The 26,180-nt window shown below is 44.7% G+C and overlaps 1 protein-coding gene across 3 annotated transcripts in view; it reads right to left on the bottom strand.

The window, feature by feature from the left end:
• The window catches only part of LAMA1 (laminin subunit alpha 1), a 163,067-nt gene extending 138,134 nt beyond the window's left edge, over positions 1 to 24,933 (bottom strand). For 2 of the 3 annotated variants that reach the window (XM_075920947.2, XM_075920946.2), the window contains exon 1: positions 24,660 to 24,933. In XM_075920947.2, coding sequence (XP_075777062.2) covers positions 24,660 to 24,918 — 259 coding nt within the window. In that variant the 5' untranslated portion in view covers positions 24,919 to 24,933. Of the gene's footprint in view, positions 1 to 2,025; positions 2,150 to 24,659 lie in introns of those variants that run through there. The other variant, XM_089776301.1, reaches the window with a different exon arrangement.
• Between the last annotated feature and the right edge of the window lie 1,247 nt (positions 24,934 to 26,180).

Genomic DNA, 26,180 nt, shown 5'->3' on the forward strand with positions numbered 1-26,180 from the left:
GTAGATTAGCCACATCGGAAGAGGGAAATGAAGCCGCGATTAAAATAATCGCGGCTTCATTTAAATTTAAATGGCTGCCCCGATCTGCCGATCAGCTGTTTGTCGGCAGATCGGGAGAGTCTGGACGCGATGCCCCGACAAAGAAGCCTTTCTTCATCGACACAGGTAAACCTGGTTTCACGAGGCTTACCTGTGTCGATGAAGAAAGGCTTCTTTGTCGGGGCATCGCGTCCAGACTCTCCCGATCTGCCGACAAACAGCTGATCGGCAGATCGGGGCAGCCATTTAAATTTAAATGAAGCCGCGATTATTTTAATCGCGGCTTCATTTCCCTCTTCCGATGTGGCTAATCTACATGCCTCCGTCGAAGGAGGCATGGAGTCTGGACACAGCCTGAGAAAACAAGGAAGAAAGAGACCCCACTGTTAACCTAAATAAGCATACATGCTTTTTCTGATCATTGTCCAGCCCTTCACATAATAACTCAAAGTTTGTCTTTAATCTGTTCTCCTTCAGTTACTCAGCTGCCCATTTTTTCAAAACAAAAGAGGTTCCCACAGTAAAACACAACAGTATCAGGAAATGAATAGTGCCCAAGATACACCAATTGACCTTGAATAAGATTTACACCTGAAGCACTAAGTTAATACCAAATTGGAATGTACTTCTCACTCTAAGAATCCAGACAGTGGCACTTTTGAAGTCTGCCTCTCCTGTTTGTAACGACTTTGCCTTTCAAGGATTGCAATCTGGACGTGGTAGACCTTTTCACATTAATGCTTGACCCATGCAATTGCTGGATAATTTGGCAGAACACAGAGAAGAATTAAAAATCAAATACTTAACTCTGCACACAGCCCAAGTGATTTTCTTCAGAGACTAGGGAAAAGAAGGAATCTACCCCCCGCAGACTGTTGTGTAGCAGCACTGCCACAGAATCACAGTAAATGTTCCTTTCCACAGTGGAACATGACCAATAAACCTACTGAGCAGCAAATCCACTCATGCTTGCTTCTTTTTCACCCCTCTAAACCCTTGCCAGCTGGGACACAGAACGGACAGCATTGGGGGGGGAAGCTGTGAATCCTGCCAATGGAGTCAACAAATCTTGATCCCCTTTGTACTGCAGAGCACCCCCATTCCACCACACCAGTCAGGGTCACTACTGCACTTGCTATCCTTGCAAAATCTTTTCAGGGAACTGGGAGTCAGCTGTCTTTGTGCCCAAGCACTATCAGAATGCCATGATCCACGGGATTACAGACAACAAATCATTTTCATACAGATATCCAGCAGCGTCGGGTATGTAAGGTAGGAGAAGGCTTTGCCTTCCCAAACCACCACTCTGCCCCCAGAGCGCCTGCTGTAGGTGTTCTGGGGGCGGAGTGTTGCTGCCCCCAGCACCCATCCTCCCAGTGCTCAGAGACAGGGGAGGCCGGCCTGGCTGCGTGGTGCGCCCTCCTCCCTCCCCCAGTGCTCCGGGGCTGGAGATGCAGGGTTGGGTGGTGCAGCACACCCAGTTCCCTCCCTCCCCAGTGCTCCTCGCGGCCCGGCCCAGCTCAACCGCTCCAACCCCAGAGCACGGGGCAGGGAGGAGGCAGGGCTTGCTGCGCCACTCGAAAGGGTGGGCTGGGCTCGGCTGGGCTGCATGGCACGGTGTGCCTTCCATCAAGACTGGGGAGGCTGCAGCGAGCACGTGCCCACTTCACCGCCTCTCCCCTCCCCATGGTTGGAAGAGGGGAGCACACACATGGTGTGCTGTCCTGCCTCCTGGGGGTGGGAAAGGGGTGGGGCCTAGCAGAAGGGACAGGGCTAGAGGTGAGACTGGGGGCTTGCCTCCCCCAGCCCTGCCTTCACCGACCACCCATATAGATATCCATACCCAGCATCAAATTATTCAGGAAATATATTCCTAGGAACATAGGAACTGTCATCTTAGATCAATGCACCAACAGAGCAATACAAGATACTCAGATGAAAGCACAAAAAACTTTGCAGAGGACATAAAGGAATAAAATTACTAACCCACAATGATCAGAGACTGTCTTATTCCCTGAAGCATGAGGGCTTAAATAAATGCTGGTTTTTGTTTGTTTCTTTCTTTAATCCTTCTAATGTGACAGCATAGGTGCTCCATGAGGGGATTGATGAAGCGTCTGTAGTGACCTAGGACTAGGCAGAAAACTGAACATAAGGAAACAGCAGGACCTGGAGAGCATATAGCAATCAGATAGTGCCACTGGCTGAATGCCAGATCAAATCTGAGCATCCAGGCAGTTTGGGCACGCAATAAAGTGATTATATTTTCAAAGAACATGCACCGCCCATGCACTACTTTGAAAAATCACCCTTCTTTTTTGAGCAACTAAATGGGGTCAACCAAATCCTGTCATAGGGCAGAAAGGAGGCCCTTTTGAATGTTCCTTCAACTAATTTATTGCTCCTGGTCCCAGGCTCAGTATCAATGACTTAAAAGGTACAGAAATAAACAACAGCCTTGTCTTGTTCCTCTCTCTAGAACAAAAGGAGCTGAGCGAAGCAACCGCAGCAAAACTGCTCAATATTAACATGAAACATGCTTGTTTAAATTCTAGCCAAGGGGAAACTCAAAAGCATTGAGACTTGACTAATACTTGCAGCCTCAGAAATGCAGGATAGAAAATTATCTGTTTTATTTACACAGTTCAGTGGGCTACATGGTCACATTATGACCTTTCAGGTGTCAGAGTACTGGAGACAGAAGAACAATGTCCAAGAATCAACTTCAATTCAATTCAGTTCAATTCCTCAGTGCACTCAGCTCAGATTTTAGGTTCAGAGCACAGGCCAAGCATGAATGCCTGGAACAAGATAGAGATGGAACATGGAATAAGTAAGTGGTGGATGTCCTAATTCTAGGGGTGTAGCAAAAGGCACTCTTCATTGTACTCAATACCTAAAAGGTATATTTATTACGCTACACACGTAGTAGTATTCCATATTCCCTTAAATCAGGAGTGGTCAATCAATGGCCCACGGGCCATACAGAACTCACCTGAGGAGTTCATAAGGTCCACAGCCTGGTTCAATACAATATATCTATTCATTAGCATTCTGATGTCATGTTTACATAATTTTAGTTTATACAAGTGGGTAAACAGGCAACGCAGTACATAGAAACCATCTGTCTGAAGACTACAAAACAAGCTAAACTTAAAATGTAAATCACTAGCAGATTTATCTGGCATTTCCCGGTAATGCCAAACCAGAAAACTACTCCCAATTTCTCTGTTTTAGCCCTTTTCTGAAAGGTTTATTGAGAAGCAAACCTATTCCAGGTTCATCCCATTTTTCTGGCTCATCTTGATTCAATCTTTTTCAATATTCACTCAGGCTACGGCTACACTGACATTTTATTTTTCAGAAAGAGGATATGCAAATCGCACTCTCATTTGCATATCTTCCTCGGATTCTTTTTGCGGAAGAGGTTTTGCCGATAAAAAGCCCCATGTAGACAGGACCATTTGTCAGGAAAAAACCCTGTTTCACAAGACCCTGTAACCCTCGATTTTTGAGGAATAAGGGATCTTGCAAAAAAGGGGGGTTTTCCGAAAAATGACCTCAGCTACACAGGGCTTTTTTCAGCAAAACCTCTTCCGCAAAAAGAATCAGAAGAAGATATGCAAATGAGAGCACAATTTGCATATCCTCTTCTGCAAAAAAATGAGAGTGTAGCTGTAGCCTCAGTTATGTCAATTGTGAGGGCTGTACTTGCTTTGGTGAATCTCTCTTTCTGTTTGGTTTTATAAGAAGCAATCCCATTCCAGGCATATTCCATTTTCTTGGCACAACCAACCTCTTGTTTTGCTTTAAGCTATGATAATAGGAAGCTATATACCAAATTTGGTGGTCTTAGCTCTTACCTTTTAGGAGGAGTCCCTGATTAAATAAACAAACTCTCTAAAATATATAGTACAATGCAGGTGAGAATCTGTTTGGGCCACACAAAGTTATCCTTAGGTTTGTATAGCCCTCCTGTGAAACAAGGTTGGCACCACTAGCTTAATTGAAAAACCTTGTTATTAGTCCCAATAGAGTAACAGTTGTGTAGATATTACAGATCGGAAATTATTATCAAAATATTCCAAAGGAACATAAATTTTGACAAAATTTCAATGGAAATCAGGCAGTGAGTGGTTTCCTGGGAGTTGAGCAGCCAGTTTACACCTGGATAGTTGGAGAGCCAGTCTATACAAAATTATGGGGCTTCTTTCCCATTCTGGGAAACAAAAGTTCAAAATTTTGGAAGTTTTCACAACTCCAATAGATATGCAGTACAAGGCACAATGAATATATTGATTTTATACAAGGGAATTTAGCTCTTTGAGAGAGGTCGTAATTTCACATTTTAGTTGATATTTTCCATGTTTGGAAAAAGAGACAACTAAAGGGAAATATAACTGGTGTGGAGAAAGTGAATAAAGAAGAGGTATTTACTCCTTCCCATAATACAAAATTAGGATTTACCACATGAAATTAATAGGCAGTAGGTTTAAAACAAACAAAAGTAAGTATTTCTTCGCACAGTGTACTGTCAACCTGTGGAACTCTTTTGCCAAAACTTGTTTTGAAGGCAAAACTATAATAGGATTCAAAAAAGGACTAGATAAATTCATAGAGGATAGGTCCAACAATAGTTATTAGCAGGGCTCGGCAAACTGCGGCCGTAGGCGAGTAGATTGCATTATTTGTCGAGCCCTGGTTATTAGCCAGAATGGGCAGAAATGGTGTCCCTAGCCTCTGTTTGCCAGAAGCTGGGAATGGGCAACATAGCATGGATTACGTGATGATTCCCTGTTCTATTCACTCCCTCTGGGACACCTGGCACTGGTCACAGTCAGAAAACAGGGAACTGGGCTTGATGTACCTCTGGTCTGATCCAGTACGGTTATTCTTATGTAAGTTTAAATTTTAAAAATTGAAATAAATGTTTTTAAAGTATTTTTAAAACTACTCTGATTTGTATTCATTATGCTGAGAAGTAACCAAGACAAAAAGGCTGTGTCTCAAAAAACCATAGGTCTTCAGTAGGAGACTGCCCACTCGTCTGAGCATACAACCACACAGAAAGGGGCTTAAATGAGCAGGGTATAAAGCTATATTATACTCATAGTTAGGATTCTTTTAAAGCTCTCTTTAGATCCTAGTAGCAAGAATGGGTCCAAGCTTACTACTGCTAAAAGAAAAATATGGCTTAAGACGACAATTTTGAGCCTTAGAATTCTAAATTTCAGCCTTGCTGCTGCTCTATAGATCCTTATAGCCCAAACTAGTCTAGTAAACAGTATCTACTTTAGAAGTTTGTTACTGCCACCTATTATAATGCTGTCTGAGCACTGTGTTCTAATAATAATGCTAAGGTTCAATTTAGAGAGTCTTGTTTTCATCCACATTTTTTATAAAGATTTACCAGTCCTCACTAACCATTCAAATAAATGTGAGCTGAAAATATTGATTTTTTTTTATATAAAAGCCCACTTTTTTTCTGGATTTAATACTTCTGGATTACAGAAGTATTCTTTGAATATGCTTATCTAGTTTCCACCGGAATTACAGTTCTTTCCAAAATGATGGCTTGTAGTAAAACCATACCTCTTGTAAAACTCAACAGTATGTAAAATTATTCAGGCTGTACTTACCTGTGCATTGGTGCAGCTGTACCGATGCAGCTGCACTGCTGTAATGTCTCCCATGCAGTTATTCTGTGCTGATAGCATAATTAAACCACCACTAATGAGCAGCAGTAGCTATGTCTAGGGATAGCATCTCTCACGGGTGTTTTTTCACAACCCTGACTAACAAAAGTTTTATTGACAAGAGTACTAGTGTAAACATAACCTAAAAGTAGACTATAGAAAGATACTTTGTTTTTCAAGCATCAATTTCCAAGAACTTATGACTACTGTATGTGAAAATTTAAAATATTCTTTTAACAGGAAAGATTAATGTCATGAATTGAGTAATTACTCAAAAACCTGGGATTTGAGTAATCTAGGTACAATTCCCTGCTCTGCTATAGTTTAGATAAGAAAAAACCTATTCATCCCAGAATTAGAAAACAAAGAACTACTGGGACATAAATAACAATTATCTGAAGTCAGACAGGGTATTAGATCAAGGGAATGACATAATATTTTCTGAACTGTATATCAACACACACACAATAAAGACTGAAACCATATCTTTCCCAAAAATTTTACTGATGCATTCTGCAGGGTAACCAGTTGATTCCTTTCTTCTTACCAACAACTCTTGGCCTTTCTGTGCGGTCATTAACAAAGAAAGAATTTGCCTGTGAACAAAGCAATGTGACTTGGGAAAACATAGGAAGAACTGATAGAAATAGCAGTAACAATGGGCCTTTTTTACAGATTCAGTTTTCAGAGCACAAAAATATATGGAAGGGATCTGATTTCATTCACAAATTAGTGTTCTTAAAATGTAAGAGAGTCAGCAATTATAACAAAGAGGCCATGTTCAAGTTGTTCACCAGTAATAGATTTTCATTTATTGAAAACATTTACACAGAATACAGTGGCAGCTGTTTATGAGACTTTCAAACACTGAAGGAAAACAAAAGAATTATGAAAGGCAAAAAGCAATACAATGTTATACCATTTAAATACATAAAATATGTAATAGACTATAGTTTTAGACTTCACAAGCTGAGGTCACATTCCTTATCAAACTCTCAAATGGTATGTCTACACTAGCTCGTTAGTTCAAGCTAGGTAGAGTAATTAGGGCAACCGGAGTTGCAAATGAAGCCCAGGATTTAAATACCCCGGGCTTCATTTGCATGTTCCCAGGCGCCGCCATTTTTAAATCCCCCTTAGTCCGAACTCCGTGCCTGTGGCAACACGTGGCACGGAGTAGGTAGTTCGAATTAGAGATCCTAATTCAAACTACCGTTACTCCTCATTCCACGAGGAGGTAGATCTCTAATTTGAACTACCTGCTCCATGCCGCGTGTAGCCGCGGGCACGGAATTCGGACTAAGAGGGATTTAGAAATGACGGTGCCCAGGAACATGCAAATGAAGCACGGGGTATTTAAATCCCGGGCTTCATTTGCAACTCCGGTTGCCCTGACTACCCTACCTAGCTCGAACTAATGAGCTAGTGTAGACATACCCAAAGATAGTTTCCAAGAGTACACTTATCTTTAGTTTTTCCTTGTTCCAATGTCTAACTTTCTAACTTTGGAGCTATGTTCTCCATTGTACTTTGTAGAATTAAATCTCATTTATGCCAGCAGTAACATAGGATCCCCAGACCTTTCTTTATTGAGCAATTTCTTCACATTTAAGGGTTCAGTTTTGTAACATTTGTGGGTACATCTAAACTACATGCCTCTGCCAACAGAGGCATGTAAAATAGGCTACCCGACATCAACGAAGAGGGGATTTAAATATCCCCGGCTTCATTAAAATAAAAATGGCCACCATGCTGTGCCAGCTCAGCTGATCGTTGGCACAGAGCACGAGTCACTAGGAATAAGGGAGCGGTCGCCAAAGGCTTCCCTTATCGACCGAGCCGCGTCTTGACTCACGTGCTGTGCCAACGATCAGCTGAGCCGACATAGCGTGGCGTCCATTTTTATTTTAATGAAGCCGGGGATATTTAAATCCCTGTGCTTCATTGACTATGTCGGGTAGCCTATTTTACATGCCTCTGTTGGCAGAGGCATGTAGTCTAGACATACCCTGTGTGAGTAATCCTGCCTGATGAATGGTGAAAATCACAGAAATTTAATAATAATAACAGTAGATAATTGCAAAAAAATAATCCTCTATATTTGTTCTATAGGAATATAAAGCAAGACCTATATGCTATAATGTATGATCTACCTTATTCACTATTTTGTACAGTCTCTTCTCTAACATTTGCATCAAAGGTGGCTTTGACCCACTCTCATGAATGAAATTCACAGTATGCTTAAATATCAAGTAATGAATTGTATTCAACCAGTTTAATAAAGTCTTGATGTGACACAGGTTGACTACTCTGCTGCAAAAACTCAGCTAATTGAATTTCCACTACAGTAACAGTGACAGGTTGAGCACACATCCAATTTTGGCCAAGACAGTCCCCCTTATAAGAGCCTTGTCCCAGACATTCTAGCTTTTTGGCAAAAATAAGCATTGGTCCAATTTGGTCTTGCAATCTGATCATCAGTCTAGAAGGCAGGGCTGCTGAGAGGGGGGCAAAAGGGACGCCTGCCCAGGGGCCCTGAATTTACAAGGGTCCGGGACTCCTGGTCACCGCCACCCCTCCCACCTGAGGCCCTCCAACTTTCAGCAGCCTTAAGCTGCCCCCACCAACACCCTTCCCAGGAGCCTAACAATTCTGTTAGCAGCCCTGCCACCAAGGGTCACACTGTCAGCCCCTGGTGGTATGAGGCTCAGGTAGTAAGCCCCAACTCCAGCTGGCATGAGGGCAGCGGGTGCCACACAGGCCATCGCATGTGGTGTGGGGGAGATTGAAGGGAAGCACTTGGGCCAGCCCTGTGCAGGGGAGGAGGGGCACTCTGGCATTCAGCAACTCCACATGGCTCAGGCCAGCCCTACTCAGTGCCCCATTTTTACTTTGGAAAATATGGTCATCCTGGCCTAAACAGGGGCTCAGATAAGGGGACCATTTTAGTACATGGCACCTGTTTTATATAAATATAAAACCTGCAAACCAGGCCATGATCTTCCCCCAGCGAGTGGCTCCATTGTTCCACTGCATTTCTTACTAAGGGTGCATCTACACAACCGGTCATCTGAAGATGTGGGTTGTGCCCACAAAAGCTCATAATATCATCTATATGTTTTGTTACTCTTTAAGGTGCTACTATTTGTTGTTTTTTAAGGTTTTCCACAGCGCTGTAAGTCGAAATAAGATACACAATTTGAGCTACGCAAATTGCGTATCTTATTTCAATGCTATTTCAAAATAGCTTATTTCGTCATTTGGTGCTGTCTACACAGTGTCAAATTTTGAAATAAAGTGCTATTCCGAATGTCCATTACTCCTCGTAGAATGAGGTTTACAGGGACATTGGAATATTAAGCCTGAAATAACGGGCTTGCTGTGAAGACACGGGATAGCTATTTTGAGATACTCTGGGATCCCAAAATAGCACTGCAGTGTAGATGCACCCTAATAGCATAGAACAGAACTGGCCGGTGTAATGTCAGTTGACACAAGTTAGTTGTAAACAAAGATAATTTCCATTTAGATCCTGGCTGGATAGTTTTTAGCCCATTCTGCAGGCAACTGCATGGTTTTCAGATTTGTAAATGGTTGCATTTTAATAATCTGATAGGCATTTAAAAGACAGCTGCAGAGAATTCACCAAATTAGTTAGGCCAAACAAACAAACAAACCTCAGAAGACCTAGGTCTTTCCCTTCTTTCTCTTCCCCAGCTTCCATGTAAGCAACAAAAGGCTTGTTTGTCTCCACTAGGCTTTTTTGCCAAAAATGTCCCACTGTTGCTACCACCAGTTACGTTCTATCACTGGCAGCAACAAAGAGAGCTCAGCCTTAATATGGACAGGCATTGGCAGTTACTGGTGTTTTAAACTCAGTATTGTCTAGAAAAGCTCTGAACTGAGTTAGACGACATGCTGATAAATGCCATAGTCTTTAGAAATGCACGGAGAAAGCATGAACATTGCAACAGCACAAAGAACAAGTGTTCTATCAAATTCAGGAAGAAATTAGAAACTGAAGTGAGCAACAATGTTGAATGTTCAAGAATGATTGTAGTCAACTTTACTATTCCCCCCTTATAAACTGTTCATGAAGGTTAAACTTTTTTTCTAAATGCAAGTCAACAGTTGTGCCTTTTACAACAGGCTTTCTACTCACCAGCCAACTATTTCAAAGTAGAATATAACGAAAACTAGAGAAAAAAATAAAGACTGTCCAAAACACTATGAAATTCTTTTAAAGGAGTCAGTGGGCTGAAAAGTGTAGTTGACATAACAAGTGACAGAAAACGAAAAGAAAATTATAAATTAAATAAGTGTTGCTTTAATTGTTTATTGGTGGTTTATTGGTGTTTATTTACTAAAGGAAAACAGTGTATTCCTCCCTGGTGTAAGATGCTAAAGTTATGTAAGAGTCTCTTCCCTTACCACATTCCAAAGCAGAAAACAATGGAATGTGAACTTGTGTTTGTTTGGGGGGTTTTCTGAGAGAGAGAGAGCGCGCTCTGAAGTGTATGGAAAGTAGAGTTTTATTCTATTGGGGTCAGACTGTATCCCAAAAATATATGCAAATATACTGGGTACACTGACTACAAAGACTTTTACTACTCATTCCTTTCCTTCCCACCAAGCCAGCCTAAATCACTGCAAACTGTTAGCAAAGAAAAGCTTAAACAAATGAGAGAGGATGCAGAGGATATGTGTCTATCTCCAAGGTCATTTGCCACTAACAGTAAAAACAAAAGCTTCAGAGGGATAGCTGAGTTAGTCGGTAAAAGGAAAAACTTAAAAAGCAACAGACTAGTAAGCACCTTAAAGACTAACAAAACATGTAGATGGTAGGTATCATGAGCTTTTGTGGGGGCAACCCACTTCTTCGACAGGAGTATTAGAAGTTCAGATGCAAGAATAAATAAGGGAAGGGAGGGGAGAAAAAAGGAGAGGGAAATGAGAAAAAATACAGAGCGAGACAGGGTATGTCTACACTACAGAGCTATTTCGAATTAACTTAATTCGAAATAGTTAATTCAAATTAAGCTAATTCGAAATAACGCATCTATACACAAAAACTATTTTGAAATAGTGTTTTGCTGTTTCGAAATAGCGCATCCACACTGAGTGGACCCTGAACCGAAGTTAAGGCTGGCCGGAATGAGTGCCAGCAGGGCACCAGATTAGGACTTAGTGTGTAGGGCTGCTGCCTGAGGCTAACTGAGCTCTGTGCTTAAAGGGACCCTACCCCCACCCTGGACAGACAGTTCTCAGGGTTACCAGCTTGCTTGTCTACCTCGATGAGACACAGCAAAGCAGTCCTGTCTTGGAGTGCCCTGAGTGCCCACACTCGGGACACCACAGCACTCGGCCACATGGAGCCAGAGCTGCCCCTGGGCATGCCAGTGAATCTGTGGGGTCGTTGCCATCAGTCTGGCTGCACTTGCTGCAGGCTCCCATCCGGGGGGTCCATCGGGGGGCTGTCAGGATCCAGGAGGCCCTGTGGGAGAGCGTCCACCCCGAGGAGCCCTCAGAGCCACCCCGGTCCTCCCCACCAGGGGCTCGTGCCCCATTTCTCCCTCACGTCCTTCCACTTACCCCTCCCTAGCCCCCCTTCCTGATGTCAAACAAAAGACACGTATGTTCAAAAATAGAAACTGGGTTTATTGAACAAAACTGGGGGAGAGGGATGAACCTATGGGGAGACTGGGAAAAGGAGGTGGGAGAGGGGAAGAGAAGGTGGGAGAGCGGAGGGGGAAACCCGGGAGGAGAAAGCTGGAAGGGGGAAGCAAGGGGAAGAAGGGGGAGGGGAAGCTCAGGGCTCAGGGCTGGGGGTTTCGCCGTACCAACTTGAGTTTCACGCAAACCTGCTCCTGGGTTCGCATGTGACCTTTGATGGCCAGGCTGGCAGCTATCCTGCCGTAGACAGCCACGTTCCTCCATCTAGTGTGGAGATCATGGATATTGGGGGCATCCCCCCCAAACCTGAATAAGGTCCATAATCTCCACCCTGGACCAGGAAGGCACCCGCCTTCTCCAGCCCCTGTCAGGCTCCTGGGGGTTGGCATACTGCTCCTGGGGAGCGATGGAGAGCTGGCTGCCAGTGGCTTGCTGGCTCATGTTTTGGGGCCACTGGATCAGGGGCCCTGATGGTCACTGCTGGCTCTGGGGTGGCAGGCTTGGAGCTGGCACAGGTACTGTGGCCAGGGTCTACCCCTTTAATGGTTCCAGGGCTAGGAGAGAGGAAAGTAAGTTTTCCTGATTATGGCCAGAGTGGCCACCAGGGCTCCCTGGGAAGGCCTGGAAGCCCCCTATTTCTAATTAAGTGTCTACACAGCACTTAATTCAAAATAGCTATGAGGTTTACCAAATTCGAATTAAGGGCTCTGCTTTTTCAAATTAAATTTGAAATAGCGGTTTGTATGTATAGACGCTATTAAAGTTAATTCGAAATAACGGCTGTTATTTCGAATTAACTTTGCAGTGTAGACATACCTACAGCGAGTAGATGGTTCAAAAAAATGAAGAAAGAACTAAGCAGAAAATAAAGTCTTCATTTCAGGAAGACAGCTGCTTAAAGATGGTAACTTCTCATATAGAAATCAAAAGGAGGGCTGGATGGCACAGAACAATGAAAAAGCTCAAAAAATGATGCATCTTATATTTGTAAAACAATCTTAAAACAAATAAGTTTTAATTGAATTTAAAAGAAATTGCTCAGGGAATGTCCTTAAGTAGGGTCTTTTATAAACCATTGAAAAACCACATACGTGGATAAACCCCTGCAGAAACTAAAGGCTCGGTTCTACCCACCACTTGCAGAAGAAGAAAGTAACAGAATCAATATGAAACATGGCTGTTGGGAAAAATATAGAAGGGGAGTGGAAATATCTATTCTGTGGCATGCTTCTTTCCTCTCCACTCAATAGGTGTCCTCTGCAGGTGTCCTACAGACTTTTGTCATTCTTGGAAGGTTTCCAGGCATGAAAGTGGGTAAGGACAGAAGAACAGTCAGTGTGCATGCACTTATGGAAAAGTCTCAGTGAATGAAGCAGGGATTAAATCAGCAGGGTTTTACAGCAAATACTATAAAAACCAGATCATCTTCTCCTGTGATGAAAACAACTCAGAGAGACCCACCCACATTGTCTTGTCAGGGGCAATCAGGAAAAAAATTACACATGGGGGGGAAGCTCCTTGTAGGAAAAAAATAGAGGGATTGGCCCCAACATTTCTTCATCTACCCATTTGCAAAGGGGTGGGGGGTGAAGGCTTGTATTTTTATGGCATTATATATCAATATAGCTATGCTCCTCCCTGGCTTTTAGTTTTCCTGTAAAATGTTAATGTAATCATCAGTGTAATTATAAAATAAATCTATTGGTTTTCCTGTACAATTTTACATATATACTTATTTTTAACACCTAATAATAATGTATCATCATGATTTAAGGAGATATGCCGTAATTTTTTCTCAACAGAGCAACATTATTGTAAAAGCATAAAAATAAAACCTTTAATTAAAAAGAAACAGTAGAAGTAATTACTGTTCATTCTACATTCTGACAGATCTGACTGTCCCTTATCATATGAACTAGTACCCCATAAACAGTCCCACTGAAAAAAGCAGGAAAATAGAAGGCCAAAATTCAGTGCAGTCTATGGTAGCTGCATATATTAGCATTCCAAGCCAGCTCACAAAGCAGAGAATCACTGACCCCTGTAATATTAAAGGAAGATGTTTGTAAGGTAATCACTAACTGGTCCTCAAACACACATAATTTGAGAGTTTTCATGCACGCAAGTGTGCTACTGGTTTCTATTAGTCAAAGAACTTAAGCAATCTCACCTTCCAGAGTTTCTCTCTAACATAGATACTATAGTTCTTTGTTCCATAGGGAAGGGCTTCCCAGCATGGAATGCCTCAGTCATTTAGCCCCTTTTAAACAAAGTCATAGGAAAAGGAGACAGGCTCTGTCCTTCATTGTGTGAAAGTGCAGTAAATACCAACAACTAATCAAGATAGGCTGATAATTTTCAGGAGATATACTTTTTAGCCTGAAGGGCATGGGAAAAAATATTTATGGCAGACAAGTGGCTTTTCATCTTAATCTTCAGCCTTCTTAGAATGCATTTGCCACATTTTTCTCCTTCACGTACCTTTGTACTCTATGGGCAGAACCAAAGGCCCATGTTGCTCTTTAGCTTTCATTTTCTTTTCAAATAAAACAGAAGGAAATTTAAAAAAAAATTGGAGCAAAATTTGACATGTAGAGATACTAGAATTAGGGCTGGCATGTAATGTTCTATTTTAGAAAGCTTCTCATCCAGGAATGTATCTTGTTCGTCAGTCACTGTGGATAGCTGAAGTATCTCCTGATTCTTTCCTCTAAATTAAATATCTAAGTGACAAAAATTTCCCAAAGTATTGTGCTGCTGCTTAATATCAGTCTAAGGGCCATATATTTTTATTGCACGGGAGCAACATTCCTAAAGGATATACAGCGAAGGAGCACTACATCAGCCCACCTGATAAGTAGGCAAAAGACTGCCCTGCAGGAAAAAGTGCTTTATGGCTGGGGTGGGGAGGGAAAAAGGAAAACAGGAAAGGAAAAAGGAACAGCAAAGGTAATTGACTCATGCCCTGGGAATGCAGGGTTTAAAAAGGGGCAGCTCAGTGCCTCCAACTTTCCTTTGTACTGGACCAAGGCTGAAACAGGACCTACCCTCCCTCTCTTTTAGGCAGTAAAATACCAGGTTTGGACGAGACCTGTTGTTGACATTATGCTAGCCGCCCCTCTTTTAGGGGGGCTGGAAGGAGTTATTCCCTTACTACCATACTGGCTTGGGTGCAGTAGGGGGCGGGGCTTTGCCTTCCCCACAATGGGATCTGTACATACATGGCATGATGGGTGGTAGTCCATATGTCACAACTCATTATGTAAGTGTAGGGTGGATGTCCAGTGCAGGTACTTCGTAAGAAAAGTACTCAGTGATGGGATATATGGCTTGAAAAAGGCCTTTAAAAGAGGTTTTCATCAAAGGAATGAACAGGGAGCAGTTGGGGACTCCTATGATTGGTACCACAGGGAGCCATCCTCCTCCTCCCACATTCTCATAGCTCACCTTAACCTTCCTGTGTAGGAGAGGTGGAGATTTGTTGGAAGGATCTGGATGGAAAAAGTGCAGGAGATGATGGAAGCCCTCCCACCATGGGTAAAGTAAGGTCCCATCAATGGATTTGTAGAGGGACCTGGATGGAAAAGATGGGGAGCTGGTAAAAGCTCCTCCTCCCTCCCCTTCCCCCCGGAATTATGGGAAAACATGAGATTACCTGCTCTGTACACTGTTATCTGCTGGGTAGTCCCAGACATTTAATAAAAATGTTGCAGACTGATTAAACACTTGTCAAATGTCTTCTGTCCTTCTTTCGGGATAACCCGACAATTAAAATGGGACTTGTGTAGTATGCATGACTAAAAAGCCTCACCAGGCCTCAAAGAAAGCACGGAGCCCTCAACACCAGAACTTGGGATTGTAATGGTGGCCCACATTGTCACAGGTGCACACACAAGAAGTGACACAAGTTGAAACTAAACCAGGACTCCCTGGTCTGCCAACATCCAGACCAGGGAGTCCAGTGGAAGGCCAGCAGCAGGGAGTCCTGCAGGGACAGGAGGGCAGCGGACTGCCCACAACAAGCTGCCAGAAGGGCCACCCAGTGTGCAGCAGCAGGGCTTCCCAGTGGGGCTGTGAGACCCAGCAGGTGGCTGCCTGGTCGGGCCAGGAGTCACCATGGCAGCAGCTATCCACTGGAGCCAGGAGCCCCAGTGTGTGGCTGCCCGGAGGGGCCAGGAGCACAGCAGCAGTGGCTGCCCGGTGGGGTCGGTAGGGCAGGGAGTCCTGTGGCAGGTGGGGAACCATCTGGGAGGCCAGTGAGTCAGACCAGGGCTAAGGGCAGAGAAGCCAGAAATGACCTCTCTTGTCTGACAAAATCTTTCAGCCAGGACTGGTCAGGTCCCAAGGGTACCAGATAGGAAAGATCCAACCTGTAGAGCACCGTTTGTACTTGAGACTCCCAGACCAGTGGTAATGAGGGCAATGAGCATTGTAGACTGTTTGTGCATCAGATGCATTTGCCCAACTGCTATTTGTTATACGAAGATATGTAGGTTTTCAGTTTTATCATAGGGCATCTATTAACTCATTCTGTTCATGACTTCTCGCACCTTTTTAGTTCATCTTTTCACTATTCTTAGTTTCAGTTTGCTTGCACTACTGCCTTCCTGAGATGCCTATATAGATTGAAACATAGCACTCGGTTTCTTTTCCAAATGTCAAGGGATTTACAGCTTCTTTTATCTTTATCTTAGCAGGATTTTAAACTGTTTATTATATTTATATGGATAAAAGCATATCTAGAGTTATAATAATAAACATTACAAATAAAAAGGATTGGAAGAAAGAAAATGTCTCCTCTTGGGGAACATAAGCCAGCTACTGGCATTCAGGAAGAAACTTCCCCTGGGAGCCCATCATCACATAAGACAAAATTTCTTATACCTGCTTGTGAAACATCTGGTACTTATCACTGCTGGAAACAAAATATTAAACTAGAAGGATTACTACCTTGATCCAGTATAGAAATTCCTAAATTCTTATGCAATACATTCCACACCATGCAATATTTAGGTACATATTTTCCCAGCACATCTTAAAGTCCATTGACAGGCATCAAAATAAAGCTGCAAACTACAATGTAATCACTTTGAAAGTCACCACTGCTACCTGCTTATATTCTTTATTATACAAGTGCATCTATCAGTGGCATCTATCCATAGGACAATCTGTATGAATCGGTGTGGCTATTACCAACCACATTACCCTTGTAAATCAATCTACACTAACACTCATTTCAACTAAAATGTGTGGATTTCATTGTTACTTTGATTACAATTTTTTTGGAGCAGAAGTCCAATAGCATTATCTAAACTTGGAAATCATCGATAGAGTCCCTCAAAACACTTTATTGAGAGATAGGGTATTGAATCTACAGAAGCAACACTTCAACAGATAGACAAGTAGTGGGAAATCCAATTCAATAACAAGAATGAGGTCCATTAATTACCTGATTAATGTCTGTATGGATGACAGGTTCATCACAGAGATCCTCTTGTGATTGTCACCTGCTGGGCAGATCGTACCACTGAGCCCACCTACCTGCTCTCTGGCATGCCCTGCCACCCTGCCATGCTGAGCCTGAAGCTCTGGTCTCCCCCAGTAAAAGTACAGAATTGGGATTACAGAGCCCACAGCAGAGCAACATGAACAGAGTGCAGCCCAGTTTCCCTGGTGAACAGTCCCAATGAGACCAGAGCCCCAGACAAATTCTTCTTATTCTGCATAAAAGTTTTACACGGAGCTCATAAAGTTCACACACACACCCTTTTTATCAATGAAAAAGAGATATGCATAATTATGCCTCTCCCATCCAGGTTCATTAATAATCAAAATTACTTTTATTAAGTCTAAAAAGTAGAATTTAAGTGGTTGCAACTTGCAGGTGATAACAGACCTGTCAGGGTTACTAAGCAAAATAAAACAAAATATACCATCTTAGTTTAACACTCTAAGAAACTAGTCAGTAGGAATGTAAAAAGTTAACTGGTTAACCAGTAAGCATCACTCATTTAGGGTGATGCTTACCAGTTCCAATTAACTGGTAACCAGTGGGAGCTGGAGCAACTCCATGCCTTCTGCAGGCAGGGGGCTGCTCCAGTCCCACACGGGGCATGCCACGGACGGAGGCTGCTCTTGTCCAGAGCAGCCTCTGTCCACAGTGGGCCCTGGCATCCCACAGGCAGGGCTGCTCCAGTATCTGGAGTAGGCACGGTCCATGGGGAGCCCAGGCACCCAACAGGCAGGGGTTGTTCCAGCATCCAAAGCAATCTCTGTCTGGGGCTGGCAGCCAGTCCGGAGCCCCACGGACTGGGGGTTGGCTCCAGCTGGGCTGAAACCATCCTGAACCCAGATCCCGCTTAGTCGGTTAACCGGTTAAACATTAGCATTTAACCAGTTAACTGATTAACCAAGATTTTACATCCTTACAAGTTGCATGAAATTTCTTACCCTAACAGTAGTTTTAAACATCTCATTCACGAATTAAGCAGCCTCCTTTACCCGGTCAATCTTAATTGTTTCCAGCAGTCATACTGGTAGCAAGCCAGGGGTGCCTTGGTGTCTCGCAACTGCCAACTACTCTATTGTCTAGTTCCTGCCTATAAATAAATTTCGCCTAAGGTGGGAACCTTTTTACACTCCCTAGAAAAGTACCACATTTAAAATAGGTTCCGGCATCAGGTAATCTGGCCACATGTCTTGATAAGACCAAGGATAGTTCAGGTTTACCTGAAGCACAAAACTATTCACATATCGTCTTGAGCACTGGACCATTATGTTCCTTAAGTACTTTCACTAGCACACCTAGATAAGTAAACAGGTTTATACTTCATATTTCTAACTTCAAATACAGAAATGATGCTTGCACACTGAGGGTATGTCTACACTACCCCGCTAGTTCGAACTAGCGGGGGTAATGTAGTCATCCGCACTTGCAAATGAAGCCCAGGATTTGAATTTCCCGGGCTTCATTTGCATGAAGCCGGCCGGCGCCATTTTTAAATGCCGGCTAGTTCGGACTCCGTGCCGCGCGTCTACACGTGGCACGGACTAGCTAGTTCGGATTAGGCTTCCTAATCCGAACTAGCTGTACACCTCGTTCCGTACAGCTAGTTCGGATTAGAAGCCTAATCCGAACTAGCTAGTCCGTGCCACGTGTAGCCGCGCGGCACCGAGTCCAAACTAGCCGGCATTTAAAAATGGCGCCGGCTGGCTTCATGCAAATGAAGCCTGGGAAATTCAAATCCCGGGCTTCATTTGCAAGTGTGGATGACTACATTACCCCCGCTAGTTCGAACTAGCGGGGTAGTGTAGACATACCCAAATAGAATATACACATTCAAGGATTTACTAGCTCCTCAATGATAGGTTACATGCCCCATTTTGCATAAAGCATATCTGAGTTATTCATTTTCATATTCAAAAACATATTTCCATAAAAATATGAGGGCACAACATCACAGTTGAGACCCCACACCTCCACCCCCCTCACTCACCACCCTGACAAGACTCCCCACCCCATCCTGTTCACTCACTGCCTCCACCGAGACCCCCAGCCCCCTCACTCACCAACTCCAGCTCATTCCGAACCCCCACTCTTCCCACAGCATGGAGGCCATGCTGGTGCTCCAGCCTCATCCTCCCCCTCTCCCCCCGCCCAAAGTTGAAGTGCCAGCAAAGCCGTGATGATGTTATGCTGCTCCCCCTCCCAAAAACCTCGCCGCCTCCCATCCAGCCACCTCTAATCCTACTTCTGCTTCTGAGTCAGGGCCCCGCTAGTCCATGACCCAGTGGGGAACCGCCACTACTACCTATCCCAGGCCGGTGGCCTGGCCCGAGGAAGGCAGTGGCAGCAGTTCCCTGCTGTGTCATAGAGCAGCAGGGCCCCTGACCTAGAAGCAGAAGCAGGGCTGTAAGCAGCTGGATGGGAAGCAATGGGGATGCGGGAACAGCAGAGCACACTGAGTGCTGGCCGTCCCCCACCACGGTACCGCTGGCCACTGGTGGGACACAGAAGCTGGTGCAGGAGGCTGCCAGGCTGCGGGAGCCAGAGCCTGGCAGCAGGCAGCTGAGTGGGGAGCTAGAGCCGTTTTCCACCTGGGACCCAGAGCACAGCGAGGAGCTGCCACTGTCCACTGACCCTCCTGCAGGGGGGGTCAAGGACCATTGGGGTGCCCGGGGTGCTCCCTGGGAGGGGCCAGAAGAACGATCAAGCTGGACCAGGACCCTCACCCACAGGAGCCCCTAGGAGCCTCCCCCCCACACACACACACTGTGCCCACGCCCAGTCCTGGCCTCGCTCCTGGGGGAGGGGGGGAATCACCCCAGCCCCAGTGGTTAAGAGTTCCCATCCTGCCCTGAGCCATGGACGCCACTTCCCCTTCTGACTCTGCTGAGGCTGAGGTGGCGGGGAGGCAATGCAGATGACATGATGACATCACTCTGTCATTCTGCAGAAAAAAATGTTTATATAGAGAGAGATTACTTCACACACCTTGCTCTGTAATCAATACCTGACATTCCATAACCAAGAAAAAATAGGATAGATATGCTATCAACATACCTAATAAATTGAATGTGTATGTAAAATATAAATTTTATACTGAAAAAACACATGCATTAATCATTCAAATTAATACTGTTCTACAGTGTTTATATTACTAATTGAAAGACTATACCACAGAATTGTCTTTACCATGCTGTGTTGCTTTTCCACACAGGAGATTCTAGCATCTTCTGACAAACCAGCACAACTATTGTATTCTATAGTTTCCTGATTTGCTAGCAGGAAATATGCAGACATGTACTGAAAAGCAGGAAATGCTGAACAGATAATGTTATCAATGGTATTTTCATGGGCATTCTATGATCATTTTTGTTTTGTGCTCTCAGCACTAGCTGTGGTCTACTCATTCAAACCTTTCCAGCTGTGCAGCAAATAAGATTTTAAGATTACCTTGAAATATAAAAAGTATAGTCTTAATTTTAGCTGTTTTTACTTCCTCCAAAAGTAATAAAGTCACTTGTATTTCCATCACACTCCTCATATCATTTTTGGATTAGTATCATGAGATAAATAGTGGAATGCTAACTTTTGTTAGACTGTTATCCACCACACAGGTTCTGATATTCACCACTTCCATGGTATCATTCAAGTCAACGTGTAAGCTAATGAGAAGAATGATTTTCTAACCCAGTCTTTGAAAAAGAAACAACCAAATGAAAGAAAAGATTTCTGTAACCACTAAGAAAACTGACAAGATGAGGGCTAGCTACAATTACATTTGATGCCATGTGTAATCTTTCATACGAAGTCAAGATACATTTCATGTTGCATTAATTTACAGCATTTTTGCAATTTTACCTTTGTGTTAAAGTTAGGGTTCCAACACTCACATTAATTTGTCTATATTGTAAAAGTGCAGTATTTTGATTACTGTTTACACTGTTAAAATTACATGTTTATATATTTTAAATGAATACTGAAAAAACTTTGGCATTTAAATTTCCTGATGAATATGCACTTAAATATTCTATCTAAATATTCATAACATAGCTATAGATATTTGCCTTATATTGGTATGTTTGTTTTAAATAGATTGTTCACCTAAAGAGGTATAGGACATTTCCTCTAAGCTCTCACATATATATGGAGTCCAAATTTTACAGTGAATATTTGGGCCCAATCCCACATGCCTTACTCGGGAAATGAAAGTTTTGAAAGTACAATCATAGTGATAAACACATTTGCATTACAGGTTGAACCTCCCAAATCTGGGACTCTCTGGCGGTGTTGCTGGACCAAAGAGCCCAGGAGGAGTCAGGAGCAAGGCAGGCACTGGGCAGATATGGCTGGGCCAGGCAGAATCTGGAGAGCCCAGGCCCTGGCCCGGAAACCACGCCATTAGCGGGTCCAGGGGGCAGTCAGAGAGCTCCCGCTCCAGCCAGGGAACCCCCAGCACCCACAGTGTTAGCAGGGCCAGCCCCAGGTGGGGAACCCCTGGCTACAGAAGAGGTGCCAGGCGGCGCCAGCCAGGAATCCAAGGGCAGCGGGACAAGGGTGACTGGGCAGCCTCTGCCAGGGAACCTTCTGGCTGAAGCAGAGCTGATGGAGGCGGGCGGCTGGAATCGCCAGCAGCAGCAGAGCCAGCCCTAGCAGCGGAGTGGGGCAACAAGACACCCCGACTGGGGAACCCCTGGTGGCAGCAGGGCCAGTGGTGCTGAGTGGCCCCATCTGGGAGCTTCGGGGAACACCCTTCAGCAGCAGAGCCCACAGTGACCAAGACCTGGGGCAACGGGCAGGCAGCAAGGTGGGAGCTGTGCCAGGCCAGTGTTAGTGATGCCAGAGGCAGGGCATGAAGCCCCAAGGAGAGGAGCCCAGAGCAGGGCAGCCAGCAGGGGAGCACTGACTTTCCCTGGTCCAGCAGACTGTCTGGTCAAGGACAGCTCAGGTCAATCCCCAGGATGCCAGACCAGAGAATTCCAACCTGTATTTCAATGTGAAATATTGAAGATATTCTAGAAGACTACAAATATCTGTCTTGAATGCCATCCCTCAGCTTGCTGGTTTCATTTAGGAAAATTAAGTTGTACATGTATCCAGCATTTCTACTTAATTTCTTCAGCAGAGTCCTAATCCTGACCACTTAAAATTAACAAATGGTGTGGTAGCACTTTATAGACTAACAAAACATGTGTAGATGGTATCATGAGCTTTCGTGGGCATAGCCCACTTTTTCAGATGACCGGATTTATGAGTTTAAGATGTGTACACCCAAAATAAATAGGAGAGGGGAAAGGAAGGGGGGAGGAAAGAAAAAGAGAAGGGGTGGGAGACAGCATCAGTAAGTATCTGAAGATTACCCAATCTTCAGATACTTACTGATGCTCTCTGTCTCCCACCCCGCTGGGTTAGCTCATGATACCATCTGCATGTTTTGTTAGTCTATAAAGTGCTACCAGACCATTTGTTGTTGTTTTTTCTGTAACAGACTAACTCGGCTACCCCCTGAAGCACTAAAATCAATCAGAGTTTTGCTGCTCACTTCACCAGGAGCTGGCTCAAGCCCCAGATGAGAGTATTTGGTCTATAACTAATACCATTAAACAGTCCTAAGAACTCAAGAAATAGTAGAACCTCTGCGACTTTCTCTCTAGCTTTCTAAAGGGGAAAAAATATTCAATAGTGTGCTTAGTCCTAAAGGAAAAGTATGAGAAAGCTATTAGAAAAACAAAGACTTCTAACAGCTGACTCCAACAGCCCATTACAAATTACATGTGTGAAAGACTTCACTCATTTTTGTATGTAGCAATTGTCTAGTTTATGCAAATAAACCCTCCTTCCATAGACTACCAAAGCATTTAAGTTAGTCACTAGGGAAACAGCAGCCCTTTCCACCATTAGTTTATGGGACCCCAGTCAGCAAAACCAGTGCAGTTCTGTTCTCAATGAGGGGACATATGCAGAAACTATTCCAGACAAGTTTTCTCCTATTAAGGTCCCCAGCGTCCAATAAAGAGATGCAAACTGGAACTTGGGACTGGATTGATCTCCAAATGTGCACAGTCTTATTATGTTAACCTAAAGCAGCATGTATCCCTCATAAAGGCAGTGTTTCCAAACACTAATAGTGTCTCCAACTTCCCAGAATGACTGGCCACCCAATACTTCAAAAGAAACAGGAGGACATGCCACAAGCAATCAAACTTACTACAAATCTGAGCAGAGTTAATTCAGTATTAAAATGCTTTAAAAAAATCCTCGCAAAAGACATGTTTTGAAATTGACCAACACTGGTTTATTTCACTGCCAGCTAAAATGACCTCCCCTTATGTGCTCGATTCCACTTATATCCGGTGGAGTTTGTTACTTCTGATTTACACCAGGGGAATTGAGAAAATGTTTGTGCCAGAGCCTCTTTCTCCAACTAAGAGTACTTTGGAGGCAAGGACCGCGTCTTATTTGTCAAACATCCGCTGAAGCGATGTTCAAGGGGAGAGGAAAATTATAGGAGCGGCAAATATTAAAGCCTAAAATGATACGGAATCCAGGCCCCGACAGAGTAAAGCCCTCGGGTTAATCTCTGCCCCCTCCAGGCAACAGCAGTGGCACGTAAGTATTTGTGGACTCATCGAAACGGTGTCTAGTTTGTTTTCCAGACGCCACAGTGGTAGGCAGGCTCCTTATCAATGTGATAAATTACTGATCCTAAACCCACCCTAGTACATCTAAATGCTTTCCCACGACTCTAGCCCAGCCTCTGACTTTCCAGGGGATCCCGACTGGTTCACGAGCAGCGCAGAGCGGGCTGCCCAGTCCGTCCCCTTTCCAGCCGGCGGAGCAGGAGGGAGGTGAAAATGCAGCCCCAGCAAGGAGGGGAAGGAAGGGTTAAGAGCTAAGCAGGCTCACGATGGCTCCCGGAGCCCCAAGCAGCCCTAAGGGGCTGACTCAGCCGCAGCCCGGAGAGGCGAGCGGGGGGGCAGGGAGAAGAGCGTGTTTCTGCCTGGCTGCCTCGGCTAGGAGACAATGCAAAGCGGGCTCCCCATTCATTCCCAGAGCCGCCCGCAAGTCCGTGCTCGGGCGGGGGGCAGCCGAGCCGGTTCTCCAGCAGAAGCGCGCAGGAGGGATCGTGCCCTCGGCTCGCTCCGCACTTCAAAAGGGCCCTTGGTGTTTCAGCCCCTGCAAAACCAGGGGGCGGCCCCTTCGCCTCGGCAGCCGCGAAGCCGGGCAGACCCACCCCCGGGCCAGCAGAGGAGGAGATGAAAGAGCCACCGAGGGCGGCGGGGAAGGGGTTGTGATTTGCAGAGGGCGAGATGGGGCAATGGGACAAAAGGGAGAAGCGGGCAAAGCTCACGGGAATGGGGGCTAGAGAGACCGCGGGATACGGGAGAAAACACGAGACACTGAACCACGCTCCCCAGATCACTCCTGTGGGGCTGTCTGGGGCTACAGCAGCGCGTGGGCTCCGAAAGGCGAGTCCGAGGCAGTCTACGAGCCAGGGGCAGGCACGCTGCATTTCAGCCCGCAGCTGAGCGAGCGCTAAACCTTCGCGGGGAGCCTCATCGCTCCGTCCCCAGAGGCCAAGCTCCCTGGGGAGCCGCAATTCCCAGCTCGTTTCCTTGCTCCCCCGCCCCCAGGTCCCAAAGCCGGCCCGGAAAGCCAGCGGGGCAGCGTGGCGGCCCCTCCAAAGCCAGCGCTAAAGTCGCTGCGCGCGCGCTCTTCTCCCGGGCAGGGGAGCGCGGGACTCTCACCTCGCAGCTGGCATTCCCCGGCCCCCCAGAGCACAGACGCCAGCAGCAGCCATCGGCAGGGGCAGCAGCCGGACATCTCCTCCCGGCCCAGGCAGCGACAGCGGTAGCTCAGGTGGCTGGGGAGGACGCTGCACGTGGTTTGTTCCGGAGAGCAACTTCTTCTAGTGCGCTTTGCCCTCCCCCTCCAGGGAAACCCACCCCTCCCCTCACCCTTTCTTATCTCTCCTGCACTCTGCACAGCAGCCAGGGAGCCTGCCATAGCCAGACAGGGTGTGGCACAAACCTCTCCTTCGAGGGGGGGGAGGCTCTTGCAGAGCACTGGCCTTCCTGGGGACCAGCGTGCCAGTTTGGGGGTCTGTGCAATGGGCTTGCCCCTTGCTCCAAACTCAGAGGCCACTTGGGAGGGCTTCTCAGATCCAGTGTGGCTTCTGAATACTTCACAGACACCGCACTGAGCCTGGAACCCCCTCTCTTTGGTTTGCTCCACCAGTAGCTGTGGTAGCAAGAGACGCTGAGTTAGGGCTGGGGGTGTAAGTTCCATGTGCGAAGAGGATTCCGAGCTCCCCTGTGGTGGAAATAGTGGAGCAGCAAGGAAACGTGGCCGTGAGCCATTTAACTTCAGCATCCTCTTTTAAATTAAATAAATATCATTTAACACATGTATTCAGCAAGTGACTGCTGGTAGACCCTATGTAGTAAGTGTGTAACTAGGAGTAGAGGAATAAAATTAAAGATAATTAAAGGATATCAGAGAAGACTTGCTAGCAATGAAATCTAGGGAACAGGAAACGGTGGAAACCCCGTTGTTTTCCACATTTTAGAATAGCCTGGGCAATGCAATGAAGAACACTATGGAGATTTATCCTGCATTCAAAGGAAGTGGTCTTTTCCATAAAAAAAATCCTTTGATTCTTTTACAGTGCAGCTACTCTCAGTACTGTGACTTGTTTTCTTTTTACGACCTAATTTTTTACAAGATGTGGTTTTCCATACTGAGATGTCAAATCAGTAGTTAGGATTTAACTACAGAAATACTCAATTGAGCATTAAGACACAGTAGGTCATTAACAATGGGACATTTAAATAAACTCTTTAAACAACATTAACAAAATATAAAGAAGATGCCTTTATTATCATCATTACTAATAATAATGTCTAACATTTATATGTTGATCAAAGAAACTTGTTAGACAAAACAATATTTAGAAAGTTTTTCTCTACACCTTTCTTTTGCTGGTTTTACACTGTTTATAAATATTTTCTGATTATCTTAATCTGAGACATTTAAATCATATCTGTAGTGTTTATTGGAACTGGAGAGCATGGTAACAGTTTGCAGTTAATGTTACTAGAGCCGTTCCATTTTAAAACCCTGTCATTCAGTCATCCACAAATATATGAAAAGTTGTAGTTTTATGTTGTCATTTTTCTGTCATAGTCTGTGCCCAGGTGGAGGTATTCAGCCATTTTTTAAAACTGAAAGTTTTTGCATGCATACTGGAGCAGCCCGAGGCAGGCTGT

The sequence above is a fragment of the Pelodiscus sinensis genome, chromosome 2 (assembly GCF_052426305.1).
Source record: "Pelodiscus sinensis isolate ZL-2025 chromosome 2, ASM5242630v1, whole genome shotgun sequence".
Classification (NCBI taxonomy): Eukaryota; Metazoa; Chordata; order Testudines; family Trionychidae; genus Pelodiscus; species Pelodiscus sinensis.